At 33.9% G+C, this 12,100-nt stretch overlaps 1 protein-coding gene across 10 annotated transcripts in view; it reads right to left on the bottom strand.

The window, feature by feature from the left end:
* The window catches only part of LOC145973252 (growth factor receptor-bound protein 14), a 241,651-nt gene that overhangs the window by 159,419 nt on the left and 70,132 nt on the right, over window positions 1–12,100 (bottom strand). For all 10 annotated transcript variants that reach the window (XM_083102500.1, XM_083102502.1, XM_083102501.1 and 7 more), the window contains 5 exons: window positions 9,001–9,179; window positions 8,323–8,479; window positions 6,105–6,235; window positions 4,861–4,941; window positions 4,642–4,773 (listed from right to left, as the gene is read on the bottom strand). In XM_083102500.1, coding sequence (XP_082958626.1) covers window positions 4,642–4,773; window positions 4,861–4,941; window positions 6,105–6,235; window positions 8,323–8,479; window positions 9,001–9,179 — 680 coding nt within the window. The remainder of the gene's footprint in view (window positions 1–4,641; window positions 4,774–4,860; window positions 4,942–6,104; window positions 6,236–8,322; window positions 8,480–9,000; window positions 9,180–12,100) is intronic.

The raw sequence follows: 12,100 nt of genomic DNA, 5'->3' as shown, positions 1-12,100 counted from the left end.
TAAATCAAGTTTTGCCATTTTTCGTAGATAAAAAATATAATAGAACACAAGATAATCCTCAAAATTATTATTTCCAAAATATCTCGCTCTCTTTCTTCTTATAAAATATTTTGTTAAATATTCCCGTTAATCTTTGTAATATTAGAAAAAGTTACTCGACGCTCGTAATATTTGTTTCCAAAGATCTCTACGATCGGCCATTTTTCTTTCGGGCCTTAACGGCACACCATGCATCACGCGTTAACGCAATTACCGTACTTGCGATGAATTTACAGAAGAAAAGTAAGGACAAATTGAAAGAGCGAACCATCGTGATCGTAAAGTACACTCCTTTACTGGCAATTTCACCGTTTCTCCGTTTGTCGATTCACATGCGAGACATTTCTCGCGGCGATGTTGCACAGCAATTATGTTAAGTAACGAAACTCGTTTAAGCCCGCCGATAGCCAGCGCGCGAAAGAGTATTTATATTTCTACGGAAAACGCGCACAATATTTCTTCTCCCCGGGATCGCCCCCGCTCGGAAGTTTTTTGCCGATAAAATTGATCGTACGTAGCGGACAGAGAATTATCCTGCCGTCGCGGGTACGTTTCCGCGATAACGGGGCCACGCCCGTTACTGCGAGGGAGGAAATGAAAAAGGGGGTTAGCGGGGATGAGGTCGGACTCCGCGAGGGGGTAAACGTAGCCGGGATGGCGAATCCTGAGAGTTGCCTGGCAATAAAAACGTCGGACATCGGCGCGACTTTCAATAAATCGAACGTATAAACGTCAATGTTTTTACTTAATACAAGTAATTTATAGACGCAATCTTATTTAATGCGGCCATTTGAGTTCACAAATTTAATTTCTTTCGAAATCTAATTTTAATTATTTTATTATATCTAATATTATTTAATATTTATTTAATTATATCTAATATTATTTAATATTTATTTAATTATATCTAATATTATTTAATATTTATTTAATTATATCTAATATTATTTAATATTTATTTAATTATATGTGTAATATTATTTAATATTTATTTAATTATATATATCTAATATTATTTAATATTTATTTAATTATATCTAATATTAATTATTTTCTAACGTATCCAAGCGAGTATATATCAACTCCCTTAGATGCAAAATTAAATCTTTTTTAAATTTATCTAAAAATTATATAATATATAAAGTATATAAAATAGAGAGTGGAGCTATGAAATTTTGTAGTATTTTTGCAACTGATGCATTCTGTGATAAGCGTAATGTAAAATAGAAGCCGCGATAAATCAATATCTTGAAAGATGCATACATGTGACAAGAAAATGATAAGAGGACGCGGGTTTATTTTGGCTCTCCAAAGTGCATCAACGTATATTGAATGTGCATATTACATGCGGCACTCTCGTTGATACGTCCACAAAGAACAATAAACAAGACTCGTTCGCCGCGGCGAACGACCGTCATAAAAGGCGGTCTAACGTTAAAGCTTCGGTAACGTCTCTCGATGACACCTCCCTGAGGAACAGAGTGCGCGGGCTAGAAATTAAGAGGAAGCGAACGTACATCGCGTCCGAGGATATCTCGAGCAGGTTGCTCGAGATAAGGCGCTGCCGCGGCTAGAGTTCATAAATTATTCGCCGAGAGGACCGAAATAGCGCGAACGCTAAGGTTGGTAAGGATTATTCACGTTGAAGTCGTATCCTTTAGCATCGGTACCTCTCCACCCTCGCTTTCGCACACAATTGTCGCGTTCTTCTCCATTACCTCGCCCGAGAGGTTCCCATCCCGCTAGTTTCCCAACGCGAGAAGTCACCCGCGTTGCTCGGATCGCGTGATTATTTCATTTTTCCTGTACGTCTTTAAAGTTAGATAAGAAAACATACGTCTAAATTATACAATAACGAAGTTCAAATTGCTTCGCGTCTTGCTCCTTTCCGGTAAACTTCACGTATTAGACGAGTTTGAAACTAACGAATGAGACAATTATTTCAAGAACAATGGAATTCCGCGCGGTGCAATTTGCGATTACAATTGAACGAGAGCGCATACGTGCAATATCCATACAATGCTCGCGATTCATTCCGTGTGTGCGCGAATGGCTAATGTCGCGTGTGGTCTTTAACGTATAATATCGAGGAACCTGATGACGTCTGGCGAAGAAATTGGCGGTGGCGAAAAAGACGTCTTCTCTCTCGCATATACGTGAGAGCAACTTAACCGAATCGATCGAGTGCGCACAATAAAGACGGACAGAGACGAGTGTAACGGTAATTGCGAGCGTATTTCGCCTCGGCGTTTTGGTCGAGAAAAGATGTAGTTGAGAAACTTTCCAAGAGTAATTAACCCTTATTCGAACAAGCCGAGTTCACTGAACGTCTCTCATAAAATTTCAACTAAACTTAATTTCAGAAATAAACTCTTCTGCGATTCACGAGGAAAAAAATCGCGCCTCTAAAGAAATATAAGAACGATATCGAGACTAAGAGGTAGAATAAAGTACGAAAAAGATCCAACTTGCAAGATACATATATGCTACATGTGATGGTCGTGATGAGAGTCGAATCGCGATAAGCGACTATCGTAAGCTGTCCTGTCATTGCATGGGATTAATCCTTTACTTTATCAAGATATTACATCACCTATCATATTAATTATGTACTTATGGTATCTTGTATCGAGGTGTCGGAGCGAAGCGGCAACAAAGACGACGAGCATGTCTTTTTTACGGAACAACGCTTTCATCCGACAAGATATTACTCGCTGATATCGTTGGAAGCGATGGAGCTTGAAATAATTAAATCATAATCTTACGCCTCTCAACGCCAAGCGCGAAACCAATCAATTTGCGTTTCAAACCAGTTCTCCGGCGTGGCACGGACAGCAAAAGAAAAACCGCATTCCTGCACTTGTACTCTGCGAAAGAAACTTCATTAATAATTAAGTTTGTTAACGATACCGGCAATGATCAATTTGCGAATCCGTTAAAAAGTCAGAATATGCGCATTATATATAAAAAAAAAAAAATAGTCACATGTCAAATACACTTTAGAATAAACATTGATTAGATATAAAATAGTACAACGTAAATTACATTAAGTATTTTTATTCCATAGCGCGTCGTAAATAGAACATTAGCGAGCATCACCGAAGTATTGATATACGCAGATAACGGGTGAATATTCAGCGATAATATTTCACATGCGCGGTCGGATTGTGTATACGAATGTGTCTGTAATAATTCGTCGCGCTATCGTTATTTAACTAGATGTATCACCAGCCGTGAAACGATCGCGGTCGTAATTCACTCGATATTTTATGCGTACGTGACCAATGGATTTTTTTCCTCGGGATATTCGAATAATCGCTCGTTCGCCGATACGATTCTGGCTTTAATACATGGCGATTAATGACGCGCGATTCGGAAGCGTGTCCGCGAAGCGATCATTCCACGCGTCAGTTTTAACAGCAGACACACCAGTAACTACTGGTCATACGCGCGGAATCGATAATCGAATAAAATTAATTTTAAAACAAACGCTGCCACGCCTACGGGCTGAATTCAAAATCACCGTACATTAACTAGCCGCTAGTTATCTCGAAAATGACTGCTTTGCGCTTCGGGTATCGGTTAGCGAATGAACCGCGAAGGCGTTACCGGCGTATCGCATGGTGTTGATTATGCAAATGAATTGACTTAATGATCGAGCGGGATACCAAATATTACTATCAAACTCTAGACACATCGTGGGATAATTCGCGCGAAAAGCAAAAAGAGAATAAGGTGCCTGTTCCGCAACAGCTGATTTCTTTCAAAAAAAATTATCGTGCCGTATCTCGCGAATAAAGAACCGAATTAAATAAACATCAATATATTAAACTGTCAGAGAAATTTACTGAATAAATTTCGTAGCGTATTTATGTACCGCAATGTTTTTATATATATGTATCGATAAAGTTTTTTTCTTTTTTTCTATAAAAAAACCATGGTTCATTCTTTGTGTCATATCTTTGCCACAAAAGCGTCCCAGCTGTTACATGTTAATGTCGCTTAATGACTTATAAATAAATTGCCGGCAACGTCGTGACTCATCCATAACGGATGGCTCCGCAAAGTCCTTGAGAAAAGTATTAGCACCTGCGAGAACGATTGCCAATGCACGTAGAGCCTGACGACTGTTTATCATCTAGGAATCGCGCTTACTCGGACTTTGAAGAACGTTTCACCGACGATGAGTCAGTAAGAACCCGATCTTCTTCGCGAGATTTTCTACCATGATCGTATAAAGATAATCGAGTGTAGGAAAGAAGAGAAACTCGCCGTCACTTCATGTTAACATATTAATCATCGTAAATAGAATATATGTTCACTTATTAACACCGAGAAACAGTGCTTCTTTATGTAACGTCTTTCTATATTCTTTTGCGTCAGCTGGCAAAATGGCAGATAATGTGGACATTTACATTAAGCTGCTAATGAGAAATTTTTTCGCCGCAAAATATTTAAAAGTCATTATTCAAAATTATGTGTGATTCACAAAAAGAACAGAGAGAAAACTCGCAAAATGTATGTACCTTTCAACTTAAAATCCCTCATAAAGATTATTTCATACATATATTTCATATGTATGTAAATTTTCAAAAGACTCACTTTTTTCGTTGTGTAGAGTTTCCGGTCTCGAAGCAACATGTAGATCTTTCTCCAACCGTTTGAGTTCACATGTCGCATCCACACCATGCTGAATACTTGCGGACACTCACCGTCCTCTCGTAACAAATAATTCTGCAATAAAAATAAAACATGTATTTGCCCCATTCTAGTCGACACTATTTTGATTTGTTGCGATTTCATTAACAAAGAATCACTCACCCTTAACGCACTCTCAACATCGATAAATGTGTTCCTGTCCTCTCCGCTGGGAAAAGTGACCATATCGGGAGGAAAGAATTGCTGTAAAAGATTAAAATATCGCTTTTTTTATATTTTACAATAAATATTAGAAAATAAAAACATCCAAACATTTTGAAAAATGGGGAAAATAACTCGCAGAGAAATAATACGGAAACGAATTTCTCTATAAAATATTTCAAAAACAGTAAAGGGAATCTCGTTATTTCGCAAATATCTCAAATTCTGGAAGTAGTTAGAAATTATTTTTAAAAAATCTTCAAAAATTTCTATGGATGAAATACAAGAGATTTCTATTCTTTTATAAAAAAAGAAATATTCCAAGAGATTCCTTTCTCTGAAGGGCGTTGACTACGATACTCAGTTTCCGAACTTTAGCTTCTGCGCTCGTTATCCTTTAATTGGCCAATCATCGGCAAACGAAGACCAAGTTACAAGATTTATGACCCCATGGCTGACTGACTTTCAAACCACTAATTGATATCGGAGTTCAAGTATATACTAATTAGTGAATCTATTTCGGAAACGCCGTTAAATCTCGGCATCAGTTATACATTATAATTAGTTTCTTATGAGATTCTTAAGATTCAGCAAAATAATACCTACTATAATATCTACAAGATCTCGTTCGACTTTTATCGCCGTTTATATCCCCCATGAAGTCTCGATGCGTTGAATTTAAAACAATGCTATGCGATTTTAATCCTGTAAAATACCAGGACGTTCAATCAATACTACCGAATTCTCGACACTTTCGTCACTTCCGATATCCGCGGAAAGCATCTCTCGCGCCCTCTTCAAAATCTAACCAAATTTGTCGTCAAGGAAACGTACCACTTGTCGGTAAACGCGAGGGCAGAAATTTCACTAGGTATGCATACCGACATGCAAACACTGTGATACTGCCGAGCTTGGGTAAATTTTCGTCGGTAATGTCGGACTCTTCAATTATCTCCGAACTTCCGCAAGTTGCGAAAACGTGTAGAATCGACAAACCTCTCTCTTACTAGCACTGTCGGTATTTCGAAGAATCTCAATTTGGCCGATAAATCGTCGATAAGTTACCACGTATAATTCACTATCCGATTCAGTAAATAATAGCAGAAAATGTAAGAAACATTTTGATTTTTTACATGTGCTTCTTAAAGAAAATAAATTTTATAAAAAATTTTTTTAAACAAAGTAATATCATTTTTCTTGTTTACCTTAGGATCCACGAATGGTTCGTATTTCAGGAAGTCTTCATTAAAATAAAACCTCCTCTCATAACGCGAGGCAAACATCTCCAGTTCTGTATGAACAGCAAGAATGTCTTCATGGTCTTCTAATGTACGCTCTGTAACAAAAGCATTCATTTCGATATATTACTTGGATTATTCTTTCTTGTAAACTTTTTTCCTAGATTTTTCCTAGATAATCTGATAATAATCTAATTTTTTTATAATATTATCGATCTAAAACAAGATCGTTTTTATTATAGAATTAATTTTTTAGCACACGATAAATAGTTACAATATTTTCTTATCAAGCTTTCTTTTCTTTATATTTTTATCAAGCCTTTATAGCAAGTTTTATATCTATAAATGTGACACAGATCGGTTTGTTTAATGCGATAAATTTAGAAAAATGATTCCGTGGAAAGCATGTTAGACTAAAATGATGTGACATTTCGCCCAGGATTCTAAACAAACATTCCGTACGGTGAATCGCGTCTCTGACCTGCACCAAGCTCCTGGAGGTTCGCCCGCTATTGATTCTCGGCTGCATTATAGAGCCCCGTCTTTACGGTCCTCCTTCCCCTTTCCCTACTATGCACGCGTTATTTCCGATCTTGTTCCGAGTCAATAGAGAGAATTTAGACGATTAAAGTTTTTTCGATTAGTCTAATCGCGTTATTTCTTTTCGGAACGATGCGTATTTTTAATAAAAAATCCATCTTTTACTTCATCCCAGTATTTCTATAAATAAATTATTCGTCATACAAGAAATATCAGATCTGATAGGTTGCCGAGTTCAAAAATAACTATCGCGCGAACGCCAATGATAACCGTAAAATATCATTGCCAAATCTTCGTATTTCCTTGTTCGTATAATTTATTTACCTTCGTGTAGTGTATAAAAATGCATTAACAATCCAAATATCGAAATAAAGTTTAGTTTGATGATCATTGTTACAGAATTGTAATGTTTATGTCTTGAATTATATAAACACTGATGCATTCTAGCAGTATATAAATATAAAACTGTACGAAGAGCATAAAAAATAAAATACAAAATGTTTGTACTTCTCTAAAAAAAGAGTAATATAATAAGTTCATAGAGAAATCTCAATAATAATTAATAAATAATACAAGCAGTAGATATAACAGATCACATATACAGGGTGTCCGATTCGTGAGGGACCAAACGAAAAGTGATGATAGATTGGGTCAAACTAAGAAGAAAAGTCCTCTACCATTTTGCAAAATTCGCAATAATTATTAAGTAATAAGCAAAAATGTCCCGACGCATGAGAAGCGGTAAACCGCTTGTAGTGTGTGATTATTAAGTGATCAAACGAAAAGTGGTGATAGATTGGGTCAAACTGAAAAGAAAAGTTCTCTACCATATTGCAAAATTCGCAATAATTATTAAGTTATAGGCAAAAATGTCTCAGAGTATAAGAAGCGGTAGACAGATCGCTTCTCATGCGCTGAGACATTTTTGCCTATAACTTAATAATTATTGCGAATTTTGCAATATGGTAGAGAACTTTTCTTTTCAGTTTGACCCAATCTATCACCACTTTTCGTTTGATCACTTAATAATCACACGCTACAAGCGGTTTACCGCTTCTCATGCGCCGGGACATTTTTGCTTATTACTTAATAATTATTGCGAATTTTGCAAAATGGTAGAGGACTTTTCTTCTTAGTTTGATCCAATCTATCATCACTTTTCGTTTGGTCAAATTTGGTTCCTCACGAATCGGACACCCTGTGTAATCACATAAAAGATAATCGCAGGTATTATTTCATAATGAACTGTGTATATACGAGAGTTTATTAATTGATTCTTAATCATATTTCTGAGAAAATGTACAGAATTATGAGTCAATTTAAAAATCACAAAGATAAATAATAAATATTACTCAATTAAAATAAAAAGACCGAGCAAATAAGAGCCAAGGCATAACAGGCGTAAATATTATATTACACGCATGAATAAAATTATACAACTTATTTAATATCGGAATTAAATAAATTAGAATTTTACTCGGAGTAATATATTATTCGCATGTGTCATCGTTGCGTATTGACACTTATTTGCCAAGTTTACTTATTTTAATTATATTTATAAGGAAGAGCTCTTATTTTATTCATTGTTAAATATTACTCAATAATGACACGTCGATATCTATAATAATAATTACTGAGTACATACCAATTCCCAATTTTGGCCACATTTCAATTATCGACCATGCAGTGCCGATCACGTTTCTCTTGACTTTGAGTAATTCGCATAAATCGATCGTCCGCAGATCCTTTTCCACAACCACAGTTGTAAACGAGTGATCGTTGTTATAAAATCGCAATTCTTCCTAGTTAAACAAATATTTAAAACATATATTACTATAAATAATTCACCTTTCCAATAAACTTGTATAAAAAGTATATATATTAATTTTAATTTAGTTAAGTCTATTTGATCAATTATATATAAATAATATCTTTCTTGCGTTTCTATTAATTTATAACATTTAACTACATATAAATAAATTATGAAATAAATTATGAAATTTATCTTATATACTTATTATCTTATATACTTATATCAATATCAAAATTATATAAATTATTATTACTTTATAATTTTATAAATAAAAATTGAAACTATATTAAATAAAATATTTTGATTACTTCATGATGTATGCATAAGATATTTTTTTTTTAATTTTTTATTAAATATATTATAAATTTTATTAATATATAAATCATATTTATTATTTGAATTAAATTCAAGATATAAATTGCTACTACTTAATATTTTCATGATTCTTCCGAACTCAAGATTAGTCAAATATTTTTCAAATATTTAAGCACGAGATATTGTGACACAAACCTGTCTTTCACTGTCGATCAAATCCTGGTTTCCTCTTTGACTTCTTCGCATCGGACTGTTAAGTTCGAAGATTGTGAGATTGGAACCGAGTCGTTCGTAACTTGCATTTCGACCGACTGCTCGATTGTTTGGTAGTGTAGAATTGCCGTCGATGCAGGAGCACATCTTCGGGAACCAATCTGTAAAAGCCCAAAAAAAAGCTAAAGAAAAATTGATATGACGTATGACGGCCGGCAAACAACGGCGAAACAAATCATACAACTAAAAAATCGGAAGAAATCACTAAGTCTACTATATATTTATATAAAATATATTTTTATATTTTATATATATAAAATAAAAAGGCGTAAAGAGAGCGCGCGAGCCCGCTGTACTAAAATCTATTTTACAACTTAGGCTTCGCAGGAATAGGGGATCTACGTCGGAATAGAGCCACTACTTATCGGTGAGTAAACGTGGCCTCCTCTCATTTTAAGAGACACAGAGGAAAACGATAAAGAATGTTGAAATATTACGGACAAAATGTAACTTTGTACTACAAAATTGTAACGGCTTTCGGGTGTTTTTCCAGCGAATGCAATACCTATATGTTTTAATATCGAGGCACAAGAAGATAAGATAGATAAATAATTATGTGTGCTATGACATTTTGAAAATATATTGTCTATGCGTCATGCGTGCGTCGCATTTTATGCAGAAAAATTACAATCTGAATATTTATGCCTCGCAGAGCTTGCGCGCAATTTTTGCCGATATTTGTCGTCGCGCTGGCTTTCCTTTCTTTAAACTGATAATAATATATCAAACGTGACATAAAGTTTTGCAAGTGCTTAACAAAGAAATCAGCAAAAATATTTATGTACAAATATAAATGTGTGCTAATCCGAGAAATCGCCTTATGCAGCAGTCAAGACAAAGATTAGAGGTGCTTTTATGTATCATGTTTGTGTTTGTACAAGTTAAGTTTCTAAAATAAACTGTTAAACGATCGAGTATCTCTCGAAACACAGCAAATACCGATGCTGCATGGATGAATCTTGATCTATTTCAATTTCCCATCTCCCATCTTTCGTTCCATGCATACCATGACCTATCGTAGCGATTTGTACAAATTGATCGGTTATTTATATTATGCAAAATAAATGGAATTATAAGAAAATTTCATAATTATTATCAATTCTTTTATTATCTAGAATTTGAACTTGTTTATAAACCGTTTATAAACTTGTTTATAAACCGAGGCAAAGACAAAAAACAGTAAACAAAAAATTTATTTTAAATATTTTAATGAATATCAGCAGAAATTTCTATTATCTCCTTTCAACAAAAATAATTTAATACCGTAACATAGATATTTTACAAAAAATTGATTTATTTCGAAGTTTATTATTCTTTTGATTCAATGATTAATAGTTGTAGACAGGTATTTTTATGTATAACAAACAGATATAAATATAAATTTTATATTTTTAATGCAAATATGAAAAAAAGTTAAGTACTACATATCATGTTTTCTATAGAACTTTTTATGAAAAATTTATTTAATATCAAAACTTATATATTTAAATGCCTCTTTTTAAATGTGAAAAAGTATACTTAATGATGTGCAAACTTTATTCCGATTTCATGTTTAAATTAATGGTATTGACTAATAAATATGTATTATTGGTTATTGATTTAAACGGCTTATCAAAAAATTTCCTGTCTCTTGAATCTTTTTTTCAGAATTTTTCTTTATAATGTTTGTGTGGAATACCTCAATTTTTCAGATTTATTTACGAGACTCTCTTCGTTTATTTATACAATACACGTTTGCGACCTAATCGAAGGGGACTCTTTCTTCGGCTAGATCGAACACGCAAAAGTCCTCGCCACAAAGTAGTGAACCTTAAAGTAGTGAATAGCACTCGAGGGGTAAACCGCTGATCAAAATTATGTACACTAATGCCTACTAATGCCCAATTCCTGGGCATTACTGCTAAATTTTTAAAATTTAATAATTTAAATTTTAATAAATTTAAAATTACTATTTGGAAAAAAAGACTTAATAATACTTTAATAACGTCCATAATACGCATTAATATTTCAATAAAACCTAATAATGCCCAAGTAATGCCCAAGCAATGCCCAGTAATGCCTCAAATCTGTACACCGCAATGCCCTCAGCGGTTTACCTCTCGATAGCACTTTAATAACTGCTCGTCTGTCCCGTATCCGGAGTCATGACGATGCACCGGTAACGAAAGCCCACATGTATATGTATGCCAGCGGCGCTGATATACATATCCATCGAATTCGCTCATGGATTCAGCAATCATTTCTACGATGATGAAAAAAGAGTAGAGAAAACTATATCAACGGTAAAATTAGTAAATACGAACAAAATTCAAAGATTACGGTCCCTCAATTTATGTGACAACTATTTTTTCCCTAATCCTTTAACCTTCCAACCCTTTATAAATTAAAAATTTGTCTATAATCGCGATATTTTAAGAATAGCAAATAAATGATAAGTAATCAAAGAGAAAGCCGACAGATAACGATATATATATATATATATATGAAGAAATTTTTAAGAAATTCCAAATGAAAATAATTTTATCGTTAAATTTTTAACACTAAAGCAAAAATTTGCATTGACATTCGATAAAAGAGAGATCAACTGCAATCGAGTCATGAATTTCGCTAAAAATGTTTATCACGAGACGATAAGAAATGTAAATTGTTTTGCAGACTATCTTTTGCAATGTTTAAAATTGTTGCCGATAACAGTCAGCGGAAAATCGGTCGAGTTCATTAGCGTTGCAACTTAAGTGTATGCCCTCATACATTGACTTTCATTGAGTCAGCACTTCCGTTAAAGGTAAATTGAACTCGAATCTGTCATGAAATAATCGTTTAATGTCACTCCGTATCTAATTTAATCAATTGCTATTAATATTTCGACCTCTCTTACATTATAATTACCCCAAAAAAATTATTTCTCGATCACTTATTATTATGTAACGATATTTTATATATTTTTATATATAATATTATAATTTCTTTATAAATATTTACTTTCAAAGATATATTTAATTGAGTTTCTAATTTAAAATAG

Source organism: Camponotus vicinus, unplaced genomic scaffold, assembly GCF_025532165.1.
Source record: "Camponotus vicinus isolate PSW18456_S1 unplaced genomic scaffold, iyCamVici1.0 SCAF_6, whole genome shotgun sequence".
Lineage (NCBI taxonomy): Eukaryota > Metazoa > Arthropoda > Insecta > Hymenoptera > Formicidae > Camponotus > Camponotus vicinus.
The sequence above is the reverse complement of the archived record's forward strand: the minus strand, read 5'-3'. Positions and strand labels throughout refer to the sequence as shown.